Raw genomic sequence first — 25,675 nt, forward strand, 5'->3', positions numbered from 1 at the left:
GAATTTCCTCAGAGAACCCTCATCTCTCTTGGTCTCAACAATTCCTTACATGCTGACCAAACCGAACGCACGCACGTTGATTTTGTTCGCCCACACCAGAAGCGATCAGGACGCGCAGGTTGAAATATCAAAACAAACTCTGAACCAAATATATTAATTTGGGGACAGATCAAAAAGGATAAAAAATGTATGGCAATTTCTCTCGCTAGCTTGCTGTTACTAGCTAAGTTGTCCTGGTATGTAAACATTGGGTTGTTATTTTTCCTGAAATGCACAAGGTCCTCAACTCCGACAATTAATCCACATATAAAACTGTAAACCGAATTTGTTTCTCATCATTTCTTCTCCTTCCTTAAGGCTTCTTTTTCTTCTTTGGACTTCATATGGTCGTTGGCAACCAACTTTACAGCATTACTGAAACCCACCAGAGTATGGACCTAAGTTTATCTTTCATTCACCCACGTGGGTATATGCTCCTAAAAACCTATGAAGAGATGGCACATGGATATATGTTACTGAGCATTCTCTCAAGGGAACACCTTCAAGATTGTTGGAAAAGCATTCCAGGTGAAGACTTGTTTTTGTATCAAATAAGGCTATCTTCTGTATACCACCCCTACCTTGACACAACACAACTGATTGGCTCAAACGCATTAAGAAGGAAATACATTCCAGGAATTCATTTTTAACAAGGCACACCTGTTAATTGAAATGCATTCCAGGTGACTATCTCATTAAGCTGGTTGAGAGAATGCCAAGTGTGTGCAAAGCTGTCAAGGCAAACGGTGGCTACTTTGAAGAATCTCAAATATAAAATATATTTTAATTTGTTTAATACGTGATTCCATATGTGTTATTTCATAGTTTTGATGTCTTCACTATTATTCTACAATGTAGAAAATAGTAAAAAAAATAAAGAAAAACCCTTGAATCAGTAGGTGTGTCCGAACTTTTGACTGGTACTGTATAGCGAGCCAGATATTGCTATATCTGTTTTATATTTTCACTCCTGGCTAGGATGAGAAGATTTATAGGACCACAGTTGTGGCTTCTTTAATCCACACTAATGTTGCATTACAAAAACAAAGAATTTTACAGTCTACATCTCAACTGTGTTACAAATTGCAATGAGGGTATTGTTTTGTTCAGACAGTTCAGTGTATTGCTTTTTTGATTCCTTACTTAGTGTTGCACAAGTACTTCGTAGGCCAGATGCAAGTTGTAGTATTTTAGTCCGAATGTGAGTTGTTGTGATATCATATCAAAGCAGAGGATGAAGCTCTCAAAGAAAAGCAGAACAACACTGCTCTCTTGTGGAAAACAATGAGCAATGGCATAATCCACATTGCCTCATCTCTAACAGAGTGAAGAAGCCTTATCCAGGGGTTATTGTGTTGTAAATTGAATGATCAATTTGTAAAAATCATCATATCCATGAAAAAAATGTTTTTCAAAATATATAATTGTGCCAACATTTTGTTAAATCCCATCATCAGATGTGAATATTTCTTGACAAGAAAGTCAAACTAATATAACAATATCCGAAACCATTCTAGTTACAATGATCAATGACTGGATAAACAAGTGTAAAAATGTTACACTGGCTTCATAATTCAATATGTGCTGAATTAATCTGGTATTCGATTCCTCCAACAGCTTGAACTCTGTGAATAATGACGTTTCTAGTATTATGTAAAGTACTGACAGTTTGTGTGGAAAGTTCAGATCTTCCCCATTTGCTATTGCTCAAATACATTTTCGGGAATTTATGGACCAGTTATTCTCGTCAGTTTCATTCACCATGGCGATGCTCAGCGTAACAGGTACATTTTTATGTATGGCAATACATCTAAAGAGTATTTGTTCAATATGGACATTTATATGGATGGACATTTCTTTTTTAAACAATTAACCACAATGCTGAGGACTGTTTAAATGTTAACATTTATAATTTTGTAAACTTTCATTCATATGTAAATGGTTTGATTGAATATAAAAATGACAGCTTTCAATGCATTCATATTTACAAATACTTATTTATCCTACAGTATATAAGTATACATACATTGTACATGTACTGTCTTACAGCATGAACATAAACAGCACAAACTAACTTTGTTGGCACCCCATTATTCTTTGTCGGCACTTAATTTACAAAGCATTTTTATTTTTAATATCTTTAAATAATGACCTGTTTTATATACAGGGAAGTCTAAAAGTATTTGGACAGTGACATGTGTTGTTGTTTTGGCTCTGTGCAGACTCAGCTTTAATTTGAGGGTATTTTCATCCATATCTGGTGAACCGTTTTGAAATTACAGGTATTTTTGTACATACCCCCTCATTTTAGGGAACCAAAGAATTTGGTTTGTGGTGGTAAATAGACAGCTATGAAGATTATAGATGAAAACTCTTGGTAAATAGTGTGGTCTACAGTTTAACATGAGATACGCTACCTCGGGTGAGCAAAACCTTGAGATTTCATAAGATTTCTACAAACTTGTTTTGGCTGTGTTTCTGATTTTTTTGTGCCCAAACAGAAATTAATGGTAAATATTGTATTGTGTAATTTTGTAATAACTTTTATTGTAAATAAGAATAGGATATGTTTCTGAACACCTCTACAATAACGTGGCTGCTACTATGATTACAGATAATCCTGAATTAATCGTGAATAATGATGAGTGAGAAACTTGAAGGCATAAATATCATACATCCCCAAACAATGCTATCATTCCTTGTTATTGGTAATGTCTTGGGGTGTGATCTTTGTGCCTCTGTAAGTTTGTAGAGTCACTAGCTTGATGTAGTCATTGTGAGCTAGGAATAGGGGGACCAAGTAGTAAACTTTTGACTACTTTAATAGACATATTTAAGTGAATTGTCCAAATAGTTTAGTTTTTTTTTTGGGGGGGGGATACCATCAAATTAAAGCTGACAGTCTGCACTTTGTATCATTTCAAATACAAAGTGCTTGAGTACAGAGCCAAAACAACAAATGTGTCACAGTCCAAATCCTTTTTGGACCTCTCTGTTTATTTATCATTTGTTTTTCTATTCAACAGATCGGTGTGGTCAGAATATATGTTACAGTCAGTGTATGGTTTAAAGAATATTCACTATCAGTAAGTTGTGGGGTGGGAAGTTGAAGCAGTTATACAACACCAAAATGTCCCTTTCCTCTCCTTCTCACCCAGTGCTCACCATCTTGTGGCTTGGGCAGTCAGCCAGGGTGGTTTGGACTCAGGGTAAGCATGCTCTCTCTTGCATATTTCCAAATGTGCTTGTTAAAACTGGTTGTTTCTCTCCATACATAGTTTGTATGTAAATGAATCTATGTTCCCGATGTGAGAGAGAACAAGGCGCATTATGTACAGTATTATATATTATGTATAGTTAGTAGAGTATCACTGAAGAACATGTCATTATGTTCATAATGTAGCTGATACAGTAATCAGACAGCAGACATACAGTGCACTATAAGTAGGGCCAGTTGTTTTGGTTGATTTTTATGGGTTAATTTTTTACAAGCATTATTCACTAGGCTTGCTGCATGTATAAAATGTTATTTACCTGACACAAGCAGTCTCCAATAAATCAATGTCTGGTTGTGTGTGAGTGTTTGGTGGGGGAATCGCCTAAAGCTTACCATATACTTCCCAGTCGAAATAGTTTGCACATATATTATGACATATTTTTGTGACGTTTTTGTGGGTTTTGGTCTTCGGCTGGGTTTTCTCGGCTTTCTTGAGGCAAGTTGAATTTCGATAGCCAAAGTTTACTCCCCTCTGTTGGTGATTGGTCAACAGTAGGAGTGGAAACTATGGACGGGATTCTTAAATTAAGTGGGTTTTTTTCATTCAACGAGAGACGACTAATTTTAATGTCAATGTTTTCACTTTAGAAATGCTCCACCAAACATCTTAGTTAGATGTCAAATTGTGCGACTAAGACCTCCTTGGCAAAAACGTCCAAATGAATGACCGATTTCTTGATTTATTTCTGACTATTTTGAGGAAGTGTTGTGGCTCAAGAGGGACAAATAGTAATATTTAGACTTTTTTGTCATTTTCAAGTGAAGGTCTTTAGGGAGTATGCGAGCACAGATGTTCGCTTTGCCTAGCAGAGGTCTGCTAGGAGCAAACCGAACCTATGTATCCCCACGCCTTAAGCCAGGGGAGGCGTAGTTCTATGAATCTTAATCAGAGATGGAAGAAGAAGCGAGACACCCCACTCAGCTTTTTTTGTTTCTGGTTGAATAAAAGTCCATATACTAAGTAGACCAGACCCAACTGTAATTGCATAGACTGGTTGTGTAGCAACAAAACCGACGGGTGGGCAACTATTGCACAATGAGCACTCTCAAATACATTGTTACAGTTGTTGGTTAGCTAGCTAGTGAATTATAGCCATATTAGCATTGACATGAAATAAGTCAAAACAAGTCATGGTATCATGAACAAGATGAAACGAGTGACGTACGATTCCCCACATGGCAGCTTCTTGTCAATGTTTGCAATCTATCTGACCATTCAGAATCATAACAATGCACAGCTTCCGGCTCTATCGACACGCGCGCTTCATTTTCAACGAATCCCATCTATTGGTGTCTATGGGAGACACACTCAGTTAAGTTCGAACAACTTTCTTTTCGCCATAAGCGCAAGTGTAAAACAGTACAGTGAAATGTTTAACCTTGAGACCTCTTGAGACCTCAACAACGCAATGATAATAATATTATAAATAATATTGATTGGAGACAGCTTGTGTCAATTAAATAACATTTCCTAGGATTTTGAATTTGCAGCAAACCTAGTGGATAATGATGGAAATAGCGAACATTAAAAAAATAAACAACTGGGGTTGTAGAAACGCTAGTTTTAGTTGCAAAATGAACTGCAACTGTTTGGAGTAATGATTACACCCCTGGCTGCAACTATAACACAGGAAAACAGCTTGTAACAGTTTCCCTTAATAATGTTGTATACTTTGCATTGTGTCAGAATATCCTTCTGTAAAGCAACATCCTCTTCACAAGTCATGCGTTGTGATTAACTGGAGAGCTGTAGTGTGGTCACCTATGTAGCAAGCATCAGTGTAAAGGGGTGTTTTCCTGGTTTCATAAAAGTTTTGCAAGGCTGGATCCATCTAACACTATGAAATGTGAAAATCCTGTAACCGAGTACTTTTGCATGGCACTGTGTAACCCACAGGCAATACGATGTATTGAAAAACAAGGTGTGTGTGTGTGATAGGTGGTTCTTAGGACTTTAATTGAGGAGGATGGGATCTTAGTAATGGCTAGAACAGAATCATTGGAATCGAACACGTCAAACACATGGTTTCCATGTGTTTGATACCGTTGCATTCACTGCATTCTAGCCATTATTATGAGCTACCCTCCCATCAGCAGCCTCCTGTGGTGTGTGTGTTGCTGTACCTTTGTAGTGATTGCACACTTTTCTCACTCTTCCACAGGCCCTCTTCCAGCCCCCTCGCTCTCTTTCTACCGCCCCCGTTTTGGCAGCAACATCCAACTTTTCTCAGACGTGGAGCTGATCTGCACGCTTCCGACAAACGTTAGATTGCCAATAACTGTCTCTTTTAGCTGGGACAACCAATCCCTCTCTGCAATACATTCCCTCACTATACAAAACAGAGATGATGTCAGGTTCACCACGAAAGCCATTGCAGCCAATGAGGGGATCTACGTATGCTGGTACAATGCCAGCAATACTGGAGACGTGTCGGGGAAAAGCAATCCAGCCAACCTTACCATCTGTAAGTGTGTCATAATGTCTAACTCTCTTATTACAGATCATCATGAGGGCATACAAATGTAATGTTTAACGGGTGCCCCTCTTCACTTTAAAAAAAATGAAATAAACTTCCAGTAAAGAGATACACAACTTCCTCTCAGATTGTGGTTGAACTATGCCTCTTTTAGTCTCCCCAAGAGACAAACGCTAGGTGTTGAACTAAGGTTGCTACAGTATTTTAGTTTCAGGATTAGTTGTGCATTATTTGTTTGCGAGCCTCGCGGTCGTCAGTTGAATGGTGTTTCCTCCAACACATTAGTGCAGCTGGCTTCCGTGTTAAGCGGGGCGGGTATTAAAGAAGCGCGGTTTGGCGTGTTATGTTTCGGAGGACGCATATGACTCGACCTTCGCCTCCCGAGCCCGTTGGGGAGTTGCAGCGATGAGACGAGATCGAAATTGGGGAGTAAAAGGGGTTCAAATGGAATCAGTAAAACCTTACAGGCCTTACAGATAATTATTATGGCAGCATTGCAACAAAGACACAGAATTTAATGCTCACCTACAAATTACCGCTGGATTTCTTAACACGCTACTAACGGAGATTACGTTCTGAGCTAAAATAACCTAGCCTGAGGACTCACATTATTCTTCCGCTGCTCTGTCATTCGCTACATACTTTAGTCTAAGACTGCCATCATTGAAGTCGCCCTAAGTCCGCTCAAATATAAAGATTAAAATAGTCCGATGACAATACTTAGCAGAGGGCAAAATCGTCTTGAAAAATGTTGGTTGCAATCAGGACTAAAAGACAGAGGAAGAGGTGAAGCAAGAGAGTTTACGCTGCCCAAAAGCTGTACATGTTAAGCAGATCACTCATTATTAAGCTAGTGAGGAGTTTTTGTATGGGGGACAATGAGAGAATGTCGAATTTAGTCAAGACGAAAATGTATTGCTGTTTTGATATGTGAGGCTTATTTGATCTCGTAGAAGTTTTGTAATGCTTAGGTTCTTACGAGTGTACTGATATGCACTCACCGGACAGTTTATTAGGTACAACCATTTGGTACTGGGTCGGACCCCGCTATGGGGACTGCGCAGGCCACTCAAGTAAACTGAACTCTTTCCACTCCTCAAATGTCCAGTGTTGGTGATCATGTGCCCACTGGAGCCCCTTCTTTTTTATAGCTGACAGTTGTGGAACTCGGTGTGGTCGTCTGCTGCAATAGCCCATTAGCGTCAAAGATCGACGAGTTGTGTGTTCCGAGATGCCGTTATGCACGCCACTGTTGCACTGCACCATTATTTGTCTTTTTGTTGCCCGCCCATTAGCTTGCACGATTCTTGCTCACTTGTTTTGCCCTTTCTAACTGTAACTGAATGCCTTGACGCTTGTCAGTCTGCTTTATATAGCAAGCCATGGCCACATGTCTCACTTTCTGTAGGAGAGCTCCATTATCGTGAACGGGGTGGTGTGCGTAATAAACTGGTCGGTGAGTGTGATGCACGTGACATCCCGGTAACTTTGAGAAAAAGCACTTTATATCGGCATTCGAGGCGGTCTATGCATATTCATGAGGCTAGCATAGCATCTCACTCTCCATTGAATACAGGCGGTTGACGTCAACATCCATTGATTATTCAAAAAATTATTAAAATAACGAGAGGTATCCACCAATGCAAAGAGAGGAATAGGCGAGGGCTTGACAGCCCGCCGTTCCACTCTGTGGACAACAAACCCTATTGTCAGGGCAGAGACACAAGCTTCTCGACATTATATCCAGTGTCTCTGATGAAAGATAAAAAGACATCCATGTTAAGGCTGTCACGCCCTGATCTGTTTCACCTGTCTTTGTGCTTGTCTCCACCCCCCTCCAGGTGTCGCCCATCTTCCCCATTATCTCCTGTGTATTTATACCTGTGTTTTCTGTCTGTCTGTTGCCAGTTCATCTTGTTTGTTCAAGCCTACCAGCATCTTGTCTCAGCTCCTGGTTGGCCCTAGTCTCTCTTTTCTCGTCCTCCTGGTTTTTGACATTTGCCAGTCCTCACCCTGTTCCCGCCCGCCTGACCACTGCCTGCCTCTGAGCCTTCCTGCCATCCTGTACCTTTGCTCCGCCTCTGGATTACTGACCTCTGCCTGACCTGACCCTGAGCCTGCCTGCCGTCTTGTACCTGCCGTCTTGTGCCTCTGCTCTAGATTATCGTCCTCTGTCTGCCTTGACCTGTCGTTTGCCTGCCCCTGTGGTTACAATAAACATTGTTACTTCACACATTCTGCACTTGGGTCTTACAGTGGGGCAAAAAAGTATTTAGTCAGCCACCAATTGTGCAAGTTCTCCCACTTAAAAAGATGAGAGAGGCCTGTAATTTTCATCATAGGTACACTTCAACTATGACAGACAAAATGAGAAAAAGAATTCAGAAAATCACATTGTAGGATTTTTAATGAATTTATTTGCAAATTATGGTGGAAAATAAGTATTTGGTCACCTACAAACAAGCAAGATTTCTGGCTCTCACAGACCTGTAACTTCTTCTTTAAGAGGCTCCTCTGTCCTCCACTCATTACCTGTATTAATGGCACCTGTTTGAACTTGTTATCAGTATAAAATACACCTGTCCACAACCTCTAACAGTCACACTCCAAACTCCACTATGGCCAAGACCAAAGAGCTGTCAAAGGACACCAGAAACAAAATTGTAGACCTGCACCAGGCTGGGAAGACTGAATCTGCAACAGGTAAGCAGCTTGGTTTGAAGAAATCAACTGTGGGAGCAAGTATTAGGAAATGGAAGACATACAAAACCACTGATAATCTCCCTCGATCTGGGGCTCCACGCAAGATCTCACCTCGTGGGGTCAAAATGATCACAAGAACGGTGAGCAAAAATCCCAGAACCACACGGGGGGACCTAGTGAATGACCTGCAGAGAGCTGGGACCAAAGTAACAAAGCCTACCATCAGTAACACACTACGCTGCCAGGGACTCAAATCCTGCAGTGCCAGACGTTTCCCCCTGCTTAAGCCAGTACATGTCCAGGCCCGTCTGAAGTTTGCTAGAGAGCATTTGGATGATCCAGAAGAAGATTGGGAGAATGTCATATGGTCAGATGAAACCAAAATAGACTTTTTGGTAAAAACTCAACTCGTCGTGTTTGGAAGACAAAGAATGCTGAGTTGCATCCAAAGAACACCATACCTACTGTGAAGCATGGGGGTGGAAACATCATGCTTTTTGGCTGTTTTTCTGCAAAGGGACCAGGACGACTGCTCCGTATAAAGGAAAGAATGAATGGGGCCATGTATCATGAGATTTTGAGTGAAAACCTCCTTCCATCAGCAAGGGCATTGAAGATGAAACGTGGCTGGGTCTTTCAGCATGACAATGATCCCAAACACACCGCCCGGGAAACGAAGGAGTGGCTTCGTAAGAAGCATTTCAAGGTCCTGGAGTGGCCTAGCCAGTCTCCAGATCTCAACCTCATAGAAAATCTTTGGATGGAGTTGAAAGTCCGTGTTGCCCTGCAACAGCCCCAAAACATCACTGCTCTAGAGGCATGGAGGAATGGGCCAAAATACCAGCAACATTGTGTGGAAACCTTGTTAAGACTTACAGAAAACGTTTGACCTCTGTCATTGCCTCTGTCATTGCCAACAAAGGCTATATAACAAAGTATTGAGATAAACTTTTGTTTTTGACCAAATACTTATTTTTCCACCATAATTTGCAAATACATTCATAAAAAAATCCTACAATGTGATTTTCTGGATTTTTTTCTCATTTTGTCTGTCATAGTTGAAGTGTACCTATGATGAAAATTACAGGCCTCTCACATCTTTTTAAATGGGAGAACTTGCACAATTGGTGGCTGACTAAATACTTTTTTGCCCCACTGCACCTCCATCCCTGATAAGCATTTCGCTACACTCGCATTAACATCTGCTAACCATGTGTATGTGACCAATAAAATTTGATTTGATAAAGGCGCTTACAGGCGGGCCGCGGTAACTTGCGAAGGTCTCATAGACTTAGTGGGGGTAGGAAGGCAGGCAGCCAAAACGCAAGTAGTTTTGCAAGCGGCACAGTTCATGGTGCTCGCACCCGTGAGTGGCGCCGTTGGCTCGGGGCTCAAGGCGCCAAAAAATGAAATTAGCTGAAGTCTTGAGCAGCCGCCGCACATGGTTGACCAAAGAGCAGAATTCATCAACCAATCAAACAATGTTTTAATGACAGCATTCGAGCTGACAACAACCAGGACCGCTGGTCTCTACACACATTAGGCAGATTTTCTCACGGTTCAATTGCCATTTACCGCCGCCCGTCTGCAAGCGCCTTCATGGGGCGTTAAATTGGTGGCGGATAATGGTTGCAATTGAGATCAGCTGTGCGGGTGATATTTACCTTGTATTGATGGTTTAACGAGAGATCAGCTGTCAATCAAGTGGCCATTACGAGTCGTCGCAATAAGGCTTGAATCGATCCCTGAGTCATTACGATTACTGAAATCTACAAAGGAACAAATAGCCAAGAGAGGAAGACTTAAAGAGAACTGTCCATCAATAAATGTATGACATTCACTGTCCTATCTCTCTGACTCTTATATCTTTCCATCTGTCTTCGACACTCGAATAGCCTCTCTTCCAGGGCCAATTTTGGTGGTGCCCGCCTTCATACCCATCGGAGGAAACTACACCATCAGCTGCCAAACTACCACCCGCTTCCCCAACAGAACCCTGGCCCTTTACTACAGACAGCTGCCTGTTACTGTGGGAAACGAGATCTTTAAGTTTATGGGGTCAGCGGCCCTTCTTGACAGCCACGATTCCATCACACTGACCAGGTGGCTAGTGGACAGCACAGAAAATTTCGAGGGTGTCTGCAGACTAGAGATTGTGGACTTCAACCAGCATATTTACCTCTCTCCTCCTTCCAGTTCCCTCCCAGCTATTGCAGGTTGGTGTATGAGCTCAGGAAGAGTTAATAGTCAATAGGCCTACAGCAATAATGCTGTGTTGTACTGTAATATAATGTGTTGGCAGTCTGCAGGCACTGACCAGCGTCCAGTAAAAAGCATGAGCTGACGCCCAACCAAAAACTGTTGCTAGAGGTGCTAACTAAGGGAGAGTAAACTTGATAAAAACATGAAAGAAAGTCGACACCTGTATATTCTCCCAGCAATTTAATGACGAAGGAAAGTCACACGGTCATGTACTGTATGTTCACAACAATTTACTGGGTAAACAAACGTTTCGGCACTCAGTGCCCTCTTCAAGAAGTCAATGCGTGCCGAAACGCCGGTTTACCAGTACATTTTATGTGAGTATTCAGTATATGACTGTGTGACTTTCCTTCTTTATTTGTTATACTGTATATGACCAGATTCAAATTACTAACTAAAAAGTCACTTGTTGAATATGTAATATGTCCTCTGACTCTCCACCCCGCTTCTCGCAGAGGAGGCGCCTCTCCGTCTTGTGCCCCAGTATCAGGGCTCCAAGTGCCTGGGACAACTGGAGGTGCAGGTCAGAGGCAGCTGGGGCCCTGTGTGCCAACAGATAGAAAGCTGGAACCGGGCAATGGGTATCGTGGTTTGTCGAGAGCTGGGCTGTGGGACACTATCTTCCGTCTCGACGAAGCAAGACTACAACCATAAGGTTGACTTCTCCATCGGTTCCATATTGTGCAGAGGAAGCGAGGGACGACTCAGGGAGTGTCAGATTGATGAGGTGCAGCCCCTTTGTAACTCAAGGAAGGGGGTGAAAATGGTTTGCTCAGGTGGGAGAGAGTGCATTCTTCATCAAGTTATGTTAGTTGGTTTAATTCTGTACAACTCTTTAACAGGTTGTTGGTTGTTAAATTGCCATCAGTACAGGGTTTTTCCCAATCCTGGTCCTGGGGATCCAAAGGTCTGCACATGTTTGTTTATAGCCCACCACAAACTTAGCGGATTCAACTTAAAAACTGCTCATCAAGCTTTTGATAAATTGAATCAGGTGTTTTAATGTTGGTTATGAAAAATAAATTCACCCCTTTGGGTCCCCAGGATTGGGTAACACTCTGTAAAGGCGTTACCTAATGTTTTGTGACACTGTTTTGACCAGATACTTGTATTTTGAAGAGTTGTTCATTTTTATATCTTGTATGAATGATTATTTTTTTGGTCTGGATTCTTTTTCTAATCCTCTTCCTCTGCCTGTAGATGCTCTGCCAACTACTAAGATCTCAGTCACAGGCTACAGAGAGGTATCGAGAGTCGACATCAGTGATGAGCACTCGTTGGAATTGTCCTGCATGTTCAATGCCCCTTGGTTTGGTACGGAAAAGGTAACACTGTAGCTCCCTATAATACTAGTAACTACGCTAACAGTGAAACTGAGAAAAATGGCTTTAAATTTTTTTTAGGGTAAGGGTAAGTAACATTATATAAGGTAGCATTGTTTAAAGTGGCTAGTGATATATTTACATCATTTCCCATCAATTCCCATTATTAAAGTGGCTGGAGTAGAGTCAGTGTCATTGACAGTGTGTTGGCAGTAGCCACTCAATGTTAGTGGTGGCTGTTTAACAGTCTGATGGCCTTGAGATAGAAGCTGTTTTTCAGTCTCTCGGTCCCAGCTTTGATGCACCTGTACTGACCTCGCCTTCTGGATGACAGCGGGGTGAACAGGCAGTGGCTCGGGTGGTTGATGTCCTTGATGATCTTTATGGCCTTCCTGTAGCATCGGGTGGTGTAGGTGTCCTGGAGGGCAGGTAGTTTGCCCCCAGTGATGCGTTGTGCAGACCTCACTACCCTCTGGAGAGCCTTACGGTTGAGGGCGGTGCAGTTGCCATACCAGGCGGTGATACAGCCCGCCAGGATGCTCTCGATTGTGCATCTGTAGAAGTTTGTGAGTGCTTTTGGTGACAAGCCGAATTTCTTCAGCCTCCTGAGGTTGAAGAGGCGCTGCTGCGCCTTCCTCACGATGCTGTCTGTGTGAGTGGACCAATTCAGTTTGTCTGTGATGTGTATGCCGAGGAACTTAAAACTTGCTACCCTCTCCACTACTGTTCCATCGATGTGGAAAGGGGGGTGTTCCCTCTGCTGTTTCCTGAAGTCCACAATCATCTCCTTAGTTTTGTTGACGTTGAGTGTGAGGTTATTTTCCTGACACCACACTCCGAGGGCCCTCACCTCCTCCCTGTAGGCCGTCTCGTCGTTGTTGGTAATCAAGCCTACCACTGTTGTGTCGTCCGCAAACTTGATGATTGAACTCAGGCCCTGAAGCAAGGATATGCATATTCTTGGTACCATTTTAAAGGAAACACTTTGAAGTTTGTGGAAATGTGAAAGGAATGTAGGAGAATATAACACAATAGATCTGGTAAAAGATAATAAAAATAAAAAAACAAATGCTTTTTTTTTGTACCATCTTTGGATGGATGCAAGAGAAAGGCAATCATGTATTATTCCAGCCCAGCTGTAATTTAGATTTTGGCCACTAGATAACATCATTGTATGTGCAAAGTTTTAGACTGATCCAATGAACCATTGCATTTCTGTAAAAAAATTGTGTCAAGACTGCCCAAATGTGCCTAATTGGTTTATTAATAACTTTTCATGTTCAAAATTGTGCACTCTCCTCAAACAATATCATGGTATTGCGTCAGGTAGCCTAGTGGTTAGAGCATTGGACTAGTAACCGAAAGGTTGCAAGATTGAATCCCTGAGCTGACAAGGTAGAAATCTGTCATTCTGCCACCTGAACAAGGCAGTTAACCCACTGTTCCTAGGCCGTCATTGAAAATAAGAATTTGTTCTTAACTGACTTGACTAGTTAAAAAATAAAAAATAATTATTCTTTCACTGTAATAGCTACTGTAAATTGGACAGTGCCATTAGATTAACAAGAATTTAAACTTTCTGCCAATATCAGATATGTCTATGTCCTATGAAATTTTCTTGTTACTTACAACCTCAAGCTAATCGCATTAGCCTATGTTAGTCCCGCAGAGGACCCACCGATAAACAACTATATGGGTAATGCAAAGGCAAAGTGCAGTATCTACAATCTAACTGTATTTTTCTGTTTGATGGAAACCGTTTGAGAGGTCTAACTTTACTGAACAAAAATATAAACACAACATGCAACAATATCAATGATTTTACTGAGATTCAGTTCATATAAGGAAATCAGTCAATTGAAATGAATTCAATAGGCCCTAATGTATGGATTTCACATGACTGGGAATGCAGATATTCATCTGTTGGTCCCAAATACCTTGATAAATTGGCAGGGGCGTCAGTATCTGGTGTATCTGGTGTGACCAGTAACCAGTCAGTATCTGGTTGTGACCACCATTTGTCTCAAGCGGCGCGACATCTCCTTCTCATAGAGTTGATCAGGCTGTTGATTATGGCCTGTGGAATGTTGTCCCACTCATCTTCAATGGTTGTGCAAAGTTTTCTGGACATTGGCGGGAACTGGAACAAGCTGTCCTTCAAGTTGATCCAGACCATTCCAAATATGCTAAATGGGTGACAAGTCTGGCGAGTATGCAGGCCATGAATTATCTGGGCCATTTTCAGCTTCCAGGAATTGTGTACAGATCCTTGCGACATGGGGAGGTGCATTATCATGCTGAAACATGAGTTGATGGCGAAAATAGGCCTCAGGATCTCATCACGGTATCTCTGTGCATTCAAATTGCTATCGATAAACTGCAATTGTGTTTGTTGTCCGTAGCTTATGCCTGCCCATACCATAACCCCACCGCAACCATGGGGCACTCTGTTCACAACTTTGACATCAGCAAACAGCTCGCCCACACAACTCCATACATGTGTTCTGTGGTTGTGAGGCCGGTTGGACGTACTGCAAAATCCTATATAATTACATAAGGCGGCTTATGTTAGAGAACATTGCATTCTCTGACAACAGCTCTGGTGGAAATTCCTGCAGTTTGCATGCCAATTGCACGCTCCGTCAACTTGAATACATCTGTGGCGTTGTGTGACTGCACATCAGAGAGTGGCATTTTATTGTCCCAGCACAAGGTGCACCTATTTAATGATCATGCTGTTAAAGATAGGGCTGATTACTGCCCCCTTTGGAGGAATTGCGTGCCCATAGTAAACAGAAAAAAAATCTGTCAAAAATTGCTAATATATGCATATAAAAATTATTATTGAATAGAAAACACTCTAAAGCTTCTAAAACCGTTTAAATTATGTCTCTTTGTAAAGCAGAACTCTCAGGGCACTAATTCTCCCAAACTCTCTCTTGTCATCATAAAAGTTGGCCCAACTTTGACGTCATCGCCCCCACCCTTCCCAAGCACCTACAGTCCTGGGAACAGTTTCTATGTCTTCAGCGCGATGTCTGCTTTCAATGGGGCTTCTCATTGTGAGAATTGCGCGCTCACGAGAGTTTTGGCGGCCGAAACCTTTCGGTCACACGAAAAAACAGGTTACTCTCATGCGCGCTCTGCTCGGGTGATGTCTTTCTTCCAAGATTGATTAAACGACGCGTGTGTTTCTGATCGTCCTCAGGATTGCTGTGAACCTAGATAACATGCTAACGCTGTGTTCTGAACATAGTTTGACAAGTTTAGTCGACATATAATATGTAATTTCGACGTTTTGATGTGCATCCACTCGACTTTTTGGCCGCATTTCAACCGGAATATGTCTTGTTTGATCACCGAAAGACACAGACTTCCAAACTAAAGCTGTTTTTGGTAAGTATAAACCCTTCCACGTCTTCTGATGGAAGAACAGCAAAGGTAAGGGAATATTTATGTGTTTATTATGGGTTTCTGTGGACTCCGAAGTAGAGGAGCCATAATGCAAATTTCTGAGCGCCGTCTCATATTATTACATAGTGAACGAAATCTGTAACGTTAAAAATAAATGTAACACAGCGATTGCATTTAGAAGAAGTGTATCTTTCTATATATATGTAGAACATGCATATTTAGTCAAAGTTTATAATGTGTATTCCTTGTTAGCTGACGGCATCTGCCGGAGCTATCGCATTTCTCCGGACATTTGAGTAGCATTTTCTGAACAATGTGTCATTGTAAACAGAGATTTATGGATATATATAGCATATTATTGAAAAAAACATAAATGTACTGTGTAACATGTTATATTACTGTCATCTGATGAAGATTTCAAAAGGTTAGTGAAATTATTTTTCATTTAATCCTGCGTTTGGTGATTGCATATTTTGTTCAATTTGGCTATGGAAATTAGCTGTGTGTTCGGTGTGTCTTCGGTGGTGGTTTGACATAAATATGGTCGCCGTAAAACATGAAATCTGACTTGCTGGGTAGATAAACAAGCTCGCCGTAAAACATTTTAGAAATCTGACTTGCTGGCTAGATAAACAAGTTGTTTATCTTTCATTTGAGCTATTGGACTTGTTAATGTGTGGAGGTTAAATATTTTTAAGAATATTTTTTGCGTTCCATGCGCCACATTCCAGCTGACGGCGGGAGGGCCGGTTCCCAATTGGGACTCAAGATCCTCAACAGGTTCAACTTTTTGATGGGCCACACCTGTCAGGTGGATGGAGTATCTTGGCAAAGAACAAATGTTCACTAACAGGGATGGTAACACATTTATGCACATTTCGGTGATATTTTATTTCAGCTCATGAAACAATGGGACAACACTTTACATGTTGCATTTATATGTTTGTTCAGTGCACATTCCAACTGTATTTAATGGTTTTATGTAGTTATCTTTTCATGTTTTGAATGTTGTATTGTAGTAACCCTCACAACCATTTTTTTGTCAAAAGGTAAGGACTATTTTCATCATGCAGAATAATTATACCTCAAACATATTTTTGACTTTGTGCAATATCTACAATCTAAATGTGTGTATCCAACTTTCTTGTTGTTTTTCTGTTTGACTTTGTATGGTCATTTATTTGACATAGGGGTCGTAGGTCAAATCAGTTGTCATGATTTCTATGCATAAAAAAATCCCTTTATAATAAGATAATACAAAAGTGCATTATTACTTATCTACACCATATTGGCTGGACAGCAAATAAACGTTATAGCCATTTTTCTCAGTTTCACTGTTTGCATAGTTACTGCACTTTGCCTGTGTATGGCAGAGTTGGTAAATGCTGTCAAAACATAATTGAACAAAGCCAAAGTGCAGTAACTTCTGTTACTGCTGTTTGCCTTGGTTTTTACTTGGATTTTGCAGTTACTGCATATTTCACACTCCATGTTCTCTGAAACTGAACGGAATTGAACCAGGACACTTTGTCACACGATAAAACACATACTATAAAGCCTGATTTCAGTCTTACCTACATTTTGACCAAAAGTGTAGTTACTGCATGTTTGCCTTTGTAGGGCAGAGTACTGGTGGTATGCAAGTACTGTATAACGTCAACAACAACTCAATTTGTGATGTTTCTTCTCGTCATTTTACTCAGCTTTTCATGGACTTGACGAGGGTCTCCATAGATTCGTACATTAACACAATCGACAACGTGCAAATCGCCTCAGGAGAGGAGATGAGGACCATGCTTCATGCGCCTGTCTTATCAGGAGAGTATGCCTGTAGAATTAGAGGGTCTGAACAGACTGTGTCCTCAGTGAGGATCTTCGTGAGCAGTGAGTACCTATGTTTTCTCGCTTAACTAAAAGCAACTCCATCTCTTGTATAGGTATTCACAGTATGTCTGCCTCTCCCCTACTCTGTACTGTAACCGATTGGTACAGTGCAATCTGCTTGCATAGCGATTGTCTGAATTATCTTACACTCCATACCCAATGCTCAGATTTCACAGTAACTCTTGTGTTCTCCGTTCACTTTCAACAGAATGGTACAAACCAAATGTTGGACTCATCATCACGGCTCTCCTCACAACCGTATCTGGAGCAGCCATATTAGTGTATATGTGTGTCTATCGTGTCCAGAAGGGGGAGACAGCAAATGCTGTCACTTCTCAAGGGGTGTCCACAGCTGACCCAGAGGCCTCACCAGGAATGGAGAGAGTGTCTAGAAACATGCAGGAAGCCCCGCCCGAAAATCTCCATACAATCCCTATGCAGTAAACTTTTTGTGTATTTACAATTAAATAAAACGTATGGGCCTGTCTGAAACGTCACCCTAAACCTTTTATATAAGGTAGTGTCCTACTTTCTACCAGTCATGTGGCTCTGGTGAAGAAGTTGTGCACAGCCCACTGGGCACACACTGGTTGAATCAATGTTGTTTCCATGTCATTTCAGTGAAATTATGTTGAACCAACGCGGAATAAACACTTAATTTACGTCTGTGCCCAGTGGGGAGTAGGGTGACATTTGTCATTTGCCCTATAGGTGTTTCCTCACAAAACTAAAACAAAAAAATACCATGATTTTGGGGATTTTCACTCAAATTACTCCACGAACTTATTAATGTTCCAAAGTGGGTTCTCTGCTAGTTGTAACGTTATGGCCCATTTTATACAGAGAAATTGGCTTGGTAGGCAATGTAGCCAATCACAGCCCTCCTTGGACATCCTGCAAAGCACCAACACAGAGGGCGACCATTTTTTATACATTTTCACATTCACTGTGTTGGTGATGCTTACAAATTGGATCATCACTTTAAAAGTAGCAGAGATCCCACTCTTGAATGTTGATATGTCTGTAGAGCATATTATGTTCAACAATAAATAGAATACTTAGCTCAATCAAAAATGTGATCTTTTCAATATGCACATTTACATTTTTCAATATTTATACATTTATGTGAGAAATGTGTTATTGAAATCAAAATACTACTCATATTACAGAGCAAGGGGAGAAGCTTCACACCAACAATTGCTTTATAGCACCTACAGATGAAACATGGAGTCTTAAAGGAGGCCTGGGTTAGGCCAAAGTGTCATAGAATATTCTAACTTCAATGAATTATTTCCCAATGATCTTTTGTGTCAAATATATGTCAACAATCTTTCCTTCAACAGGTCCTTCTATGGATTAAATGTTGTGAAAATCGTGGTCTTTTTTTGTTCTAGTAGCATGAGGAACCACTACTACAGTATGTCTGTGATTATGCTTCTGTAATGCAATCTAATAAGACTGTCTTGAGGAGGACAGGAAGTCATAAATAGTTCAATCAAACTCAATTGTTGTGTAGGAAATGAACGTGAGATAAAACAGTGGGTCTTAACTTTGGATGTTGCCTTTAATTATGTGTTTGATGTGTCCCTTCATAAGACAATGACCGGTAACTAACTGGGTTTTTGAGAGCTTGTTGTATTCGGCAAATGATCAGTACTTTATTCATACGAATAATCAGTTATCAGTTTAATGTGGTTGAATACTCTGAAATTCCAAAGTGCTCAACATTGTAGTTTCATTTGATCAAAGGATGTGCTAGATGGTGCCAGAGATGTATGTGAAGCCCACACAATTCAGAAAAAAGACAACAAAAATTAAAATAAATGTAAGAGACAGCAGGCAGTGATTATAGATCTCAGATTCATTTAATTTGTTATTTTTTTTATGTTAAAAAGTCAATTGACACAAATTATGTAGGTTGTTGAGAAAACTTTGACAAATAAATCTGGTCGCAACATCGTTTCATTCCAATGGTCATAAAAAGCTAAACCAAGCACAGAAGAAAACTATTTACAGGAAACCTCTCTAAAATGTAAACCTCTGACAACAATGTATTTCCTTTAGAGTTATGCGAGTGAAGATTGACTACAGGCTCTTCTGTATGGCTACTTCAGTACACTATGAAAGAGACAGGTCATGTGTTCGTAACGAGGCCTATTTCTGTTTACGAGAACACATGACATAATCGCTTTCATATCATTCATAAATCACCTTAAAGAAATATGAGGGTATTCCCACAAGGGTGGGAGTGTTTTCTCCGTTCAGCTGCCAAATCAGCAAGTGTCCATAGTTGATTGATTATGTCCATGGCACTGCCGCCTACGAGTGTGACGCTAGAACAATATGCCCAACAACCACTGATGCATTTAGATGCAACATACAAGCTGACAAAGATACAAGGAGGATCCCGAGCAAGCTTTCTTTATAGCTGGTTTAAACTTTTTCCTCAAGAGTTTACTCTTTTTTTTCTCTTTTTTTCTTCCTATTCCTTATTCGTCAGTGCAGAAAGATAGGAATGTAGGCCTTGTTAAACATGGTGAAGAGTGCATGTGAATGAGGGGAGAACAGCTATTGATCCTGGATGAACACGTTGATACATTCATTGTTTTCCAGCGAATCACTGTCAAGGCAGTATAATTCAATGTCCATATTCTTATCTCTCTGTCCTGGGAGGGATTGAAAAAGAAACGTAAATACATGTCATCAATCTCATTGCAAATCATCAGGTTCGCTAGACATTCCCCCATCACTTTTAACTCAACAGGCATATTGCTGTGTCTAAGAGTACTGCGTACCACCGTGGATTGGTACAGAGTTGAAGGTCTCTAGAAACGTCTGCTGGAGCTGGTGGATGTCACAGACTTGGTGATGGTGGCACCTCCGCCGCTTCCAAAGCTGCTGCCGCCGCCAAAGCTGCTGCCGCCGCCAAAGCTGCTGCTGCCGCCAAAGCTGCCGCCGCCGTAGCTTCCGCTGCCGCCGCCATAGCCGAATCCACCTGAGCTTCCGGCGGAGTAGTCTGGGTACAGAGAGATAGAGTGGGATCAGTTTAATCGGCTGTAAAGCTAGAGGATATTTCGGTTTCAATGATGCATGGCAAAGTCCATGTGTATTCCTCAGCATAACGTAAAATGATCTGAACTAGGTGACACAGTTAGAAATGAAATCAAATGGTACTTACTGCCGCCAGAGGTCTGCTGCACATGGATTGTTGCAGACGCACCACCGGAGGATATTCTGTAAATAGATAAGTCCAATGTTATTGAAGTTTGGATGGAAAGTTGATCAAATATGCTAACTGTCATTCATAACATGCTAAGCTAAGAGGCTAATGTCTCAACTATCCAGCTTTAACTCACCTGCTTTCCTCTCCTTCCAGCAGCTTCCTGTAGGTGGCAATTTCAATGTCCAGGGCCAGCTTGACGTTCATCAGCTCCTGGTACTCACGCACCTGGCGGGCCATGTCCTGCTTGGCTCTCTGGAGGGCATCCTCCAGGTCCTTGATGCGGAGCTTGGCGTCCTTCACCGCCATCTCACCGCGCTCCTCTGCCTCAGCGATCTGAGCCTCAAGGTTGGCCCTCTGTGGAAAAAGAGAATGGTGCATTAGCATTAACCTCGGCTATTAGCAATGCTCATTAGCATTAGCCTGTATCCACTGTAGAAGCATGGATTAGCAGCTAATGGTAATTCGCTAGCGCTATGAACCATCTTGCTTGGACATCAGCTATTTATGGACAATCCTCATAAAAGAGGTTCTGAAATTAGCTGGCACCCTCACCTGTCCCTTGACAGACTCAATCTCATTCTGGAGACGAGAAATCATGCGGTTTATCTCAGCAATCTCAGCCTTGGTTGAGCGGAGGTCCTCACCATACTGTCCAGCAGAGCTCTGCATCTCCTCATACTGAGAAAAGTGAGGAAGAAATGTAAGAACATTTAAATGAGGGAGGTGAAGATTGCGGAAGCACTCACAGCAATTCAGCTTATTTTGGCCAAAATTGTCCTGGTAAACTCTGTTCATGTTCAAACTCTGCTTACCTTCTGCTTGTACCAGGTCTCGGCCTCAGCTCTGCTGCGGTTGGCGATGTCCTCGTACTGGGCGCGCACTTCAGCGACGATGGAGTCCATGTCCAGGTTACGGCTGTTGTCCATCTCCACTACAACAGAGGTGTCCTTGATCTGGCCCTGCAGCTCATGCAGCTCCTGAAGAACCAAGAGAGGATAGAGCCAACATCTGATTCACTGACTATCATGTAGTGTTGAAGCTCTCCAAGATTCAGATATGGAAGACTTATGTGTTGCATGGTAAATGTGAAAAAGTTAATGAATGTTGAAAATGTTAATGAATGTTGAAAATGTTAATGAATGGTTCGTACCGCCTCGTAGACGGCCCTGAGGAAGTTGATCTCATCCTGAAGAGCGTCAACCTTGGCCTCCAGCTCCACCTTGTTCATGTAGGCACCATCAACATCCTAGAGAGAGCGAGAGTGTGTGTGTGAGAGAGAGAGAGAGAGAGAGAGAGAGAGAGAGAGAGAGAGAGAGAGAGAGAGAGAGAGGAATTAATGGAATGGAATTGATATGGGTTCTAACTCTGATATGAGTTATGACAAGACATCATGTTATATCCTGCACACCTTCTTCAGCAGGACAAACTCGTTCTCCACTGAGGCACGTTTGTTGATTTCATCTTCATACCTGATGACAAAGCAAAGGGCAATATTTCATGCAAAGTCATCACTCTGGGTGGCTTCTTACACTGAGGTTAAACATAAGTTATTGCTTATACTAATATGGCTACTTTTGAAGCACCGCCGACATATCGACACCTACTTGTTCTTGAAGTCCTCAACCAGGCCCTGCATGTTCTTCAGCTCCCCCTCCAGCTTCATCTTCTCGTTGCCCAGACCATCAAGCTGTCTGCGCAGGTTGGAGATGTAGGCCTCAAACATGGCGTCGATGTTGGAGCGGGTGGTGGTCTGGTCCTGCAGGAGGCTCCACTTGGTCTCCAGCATCTTGTTCTGCTGCTCCAGGAAACGCACCTGCAGGGACAAAAGGGACATGGTCAGTGAGTGAGTGAATAAATGGATGCGTGTTCATTAATGAATAAGGATGGGTGATGGATGGCCCATGAATAAGGCTTTATAGCCTCAAAATTCAAATTCAATTGTCAGCCTGAGTAGACTTGGTAATGAAAATAATGAATCAGTTCTGTCAATTTTTAAAAGGGAGTAGAACGAATTGGGCTCCAATGGTGTGGCAAAAACATAACTTAGCTGAAGTCAACCTTGTAGCAGACTTGCAATAAAAGCCACACCAGTACCTGCATAGCTGTGTAAATAGCATCACAGGGTTGGGCTTGAACAGCCGGTCAGTGTCCAAGACCTTGTTAATTTAACCGATGATGACATATGGCAATCTACATGTATACACCCAGGCTGAGAAGCCTACATCCTGGGAGGCAAGACGAAACCTGATCCCATCGATAAACTGCCCTGAGATGTTTAGCTCTCATTGTTCACTCTCAGAACAAAAGATAGGCAAGTAAAAGAGAGTTTATCGGCATGCCAAAGCATATCCAAACTTTCTCTGCCTAGGACAGACTCACTGTGTGTGTATGGCTTTGAAATGTTTTACCTATCTCTCATAGTTATGAGTCATCTCCTTTTCGCTCTGTTTCACTGTGAAGGCCACACATTCATTCAAGCCATAAGAAAAACTAGGTGTGGCAGATAAACCACAGAAGACAAAAGCAGCTTTGAAGGCTTTACAGAGGTGTTTACATTGTTCTTTGCCTTGCTTGTGAGAGTTGACTCTCTGCCAATTAAGGGGGTGTATTTTATTCTCTACCTCAAGTAAGGCATATAGGGGGGTGTGCAGGTGGAAATACCTAGAGACTGGTGTAAACATGGAGTTCATCTTTCATTGGAAAAGACAAAAGGGAAAGTTGATTTACTGTACTGCAACTGCACTCGACATGCTCATCTCCCATGACAACGGGGACAGGCATAGACTTTGGACTGTGGGCACTCTGTAGAAAGGTCCACACGACCACACCCCACAGGTATGAGATCGGGTGAGTCATGGATAAGAGATGGGTCTCCACCCTTGTTTAGATAGCAGCCAAAGAGACCGCTACAGTCACAGGACGGGCTATCAACTCCTGGGTAGAGACCTTTAATAACTTTTGTGAAAGTTAAACACAGGGGCAGTCAGAAACAGCTTTTGCACAGATTATAAGAGAATCCCAAAGGTCGAAATTCATTGACGGATTCAGCATTAGAGATAAGATTCATAGCTGCCCTGGTGTCCTACCTCTCTCTTTCTTTGAACCAGAGTGTAAGATTATTGAGCTCACAAGGGGAGTTGTGACATAAGGGCTTAGCCAACAGAAAAATAAACATTCCTGCATATTGAGATCGTCTTTTCTTAGCTATATACAGCCAGGAAATCCTGTTATATTAGGATGCTAATATGTGAGGTGAGAACAAAGGCTTGTATTTGTTGCCTTTCTGGTTTACTCCATTGATTCTGATCATTGCACAGTGTCCCTGTAGTCAATGTCAAATATCTATTTGGTTAGAGTTTGACATGGAAGCCTGCAAATAGTATAGCTCTACAGAAGCAAAGCAGTATAATATCATTCTGCTTTAATACAGGCTTTAAGCTCACTTTCTTTAAGAATACATACAGTGCATGAGAAAGTCAATGGAAATGTGTACTGGTACTTATCTGGCTCATTACAGAATATATAGTAAAATAGCATGCAATCAATGTCGATGTGAATGCTCAGTGTTTGAAGTGCAGGCGAGCTGGAGTCATATAGAGTTAACAGGAACTGACCTTATCGATGAAGGAGGCGAAGCGGTTGTTGAGGGTCTTGATCTGCTCCTTCTCGTGGGTGCGGACCACCTGGATGTTGGGGTCGATCTCCAGGTTCAGGGGGGCCAGCAGGCTCTGGTTGGTTGTGACAGCTGTGATGGGGTATCCGCCACCCATACCACCACCGAATCCAGCGCCGAGACCGCCACCGTAGCCACCTGCGCTGCTGCTGCTGTAGCTGAAGCCGCCGCCGCTGCCCCCGCCCATGCCCCCGCCCATGCCCATGCCACCACCGAATCCGGCACCGGAACGACGGACGGATCCGCTGCTCATCCTGGTGGAGCCGGGGGCAATCATAGACTGGCTGGTGAAGCTCCTGCGAATGCTGGTGGTGCCGCCGCCTATGCTGCCGCCCATGCCGCCGCCGCTGCTGGTGTAGCTTGTCCTGCTGAAGCTCATCGTTGAAACTTTAGGGGAGTGTTGACTCTTCTTTACAAGCCTGGAATTCTCGAAAAATTGAGAGGGGTAGAGAGCGACAGAAGTAGGACAGAGGACAAGGAGGCTTCAAAAGGAGAGTCAAGTCCCTCAAGTGACGATCTGTCTGGCACCACAGCGGTTTTATCCTACTCTAGAGCCGAGGGGAGGAGCATTCACCTGGAACATACCCACTTTTACCTGCACTTCTCTCCCTTTCCCTCCTCCTCCCTCTCCCTTGGTTCCCTTGAGGCTGTGGCTGGCAGGAGTGGCCTGTCCTGTCAGACTGGTCAAAAAGGATTGAGAGGAGATCAGCCCTGACACACCCTGCTTCTGGCGAAAAGGGTTGAGAGAGGAAGTTGTGGGGGAGGGGGGTGAGTATACAAGGAGGGTGAGTCTTTTAACCTTTGGGATTCATTGCATGTTACGAGAGGTCTCTTCAAGAGAAGACAAGTGCACTATCTCACAGAGCTCCGAGAAAGTGAATGAGGAGAAATGCACTAAAATGTGGTTACTTGGAGATAATTTACTGTCGTGTCACTACCGTTTGTCTTCAATATGTATGGCAGACATGTTCATGTGTCTACAAAACGTAAATAAAAATAGCCTATCGGAAAAGGCAAGCCTACTGTACAACCACAACACACACCCATATGCATACACATACACAGACACACATATCCAGTGTTCATCGGACCTGCAGCAGAGTGGCTCATTTGATTGACCCAAACCACATGTAAAGCCTATGTGCATGTTCTTGTTATTTTCAGTCACTATACAAAACTGCCCTAGTCTCTGACACAAACTGTTATACTATGAGTATACTGATGTAGAGCCTTAGGGGGAGTAAAATAGGCTTGTGAAGGGTGGCACAGAAGGATTTGCTTAGGGCATATGCATATATTATAGTTTCTACATGTCTACAGCGTAGCCAAGTTCACACTCCGGGGAGTACAGTCTTGCACATGAATGAATTACGTATATTACAACCTCTTCCAGTAGTATAA

The 25,675-nt window shown here is 42.2% G+C and overlaps 2 protein-coding genes across 3 annotated transcripts; one reads left to right on the plus strand and one right to left on the minus strand.

Annotated features, from left to right (window-relative positions):
* Window positions 1-1,767: 1,767 nt before the first annotated feature.
* On the plus strand, window positions 1,768-19,900 carry si:dkey-195m11.11. The gene is made up of 8 exons (XM_024372785.2): window positions 1,768-1,823; window positions 3,198-3,248; window positions 5,479-5,781; window positions 10,392-10,712; window positions 11,214-11,534; window positions 11,959-12,083; window positions 17,198-17,378; window positions 17,587-19,900. Exons 1-8 carry the CDS (start codon window positions 1,769-1,771, stop codon window positions 17,820-17,822), a joined length of 1,593 nt encoding a protein of 530 aa, XP_024228553.1. The 5' UTR covers window position 1,768; the 3' UTR covers window positions 17,823-19,900.
* Window positions 19,225-24,795, minus strand: LOC112214205 (intermediate filament protein ON3). 2 transcript variants are annotated; one of them, XM_024372807.2, is made up of 10 exons: window positions 24,216-24,795; window positions 22,206-22,414; window positions 22,010-22,070; window positions 21,752-21,847; window positions 21,414-21,578; window positions 21,154-21,279; window positions 20,735-20,955; window positions 20,557-20,612; window positions 20,174-20,394; window positions 19,225-20,044 (listed from the first exon to the last, which is right to left on the minus strand). In XM_024372807.2, exons 1-9 carry the CDS (start codon window positions 24,651-24,653, stop codon window positions 20,204-20,206), a joined length of 1,563 nt encoding a protein of 520 aa, XP_024228575.2. In that variant the 5' UTR covers window positions 24,654-24,795; the 3' UTR covers window positions 19,225-20,044; window positions 20,174-20,203. The 2 variants fall into 2 exon arrangements, with proteins under 2 accessions (XP_024228575.2, XP_024228567.2); XM_024372799.2 differs by having other exon boundaries at window positions 19,225-20,394.
* Between the last annotated feature and the right edge of the window lie 880 nt (window positions 24,796-25,675).

The sequence above is a fragment of the Oncorhynchus tshawytscha genome, linkage group LG02 (assembly GCF_018296145.1).
Source record: "Oncorhynchus tshawytscha isolate Ot180627B linkage group LG02, Otsh_v2.0, whole genome shotgun sequence".
NCBI lineage: Eukaryota > Metazoa > Chordata > Actinopteri > Salmoniformes > Salmonidae > Oncorhynchus > Oncorhynchus tshawytscha.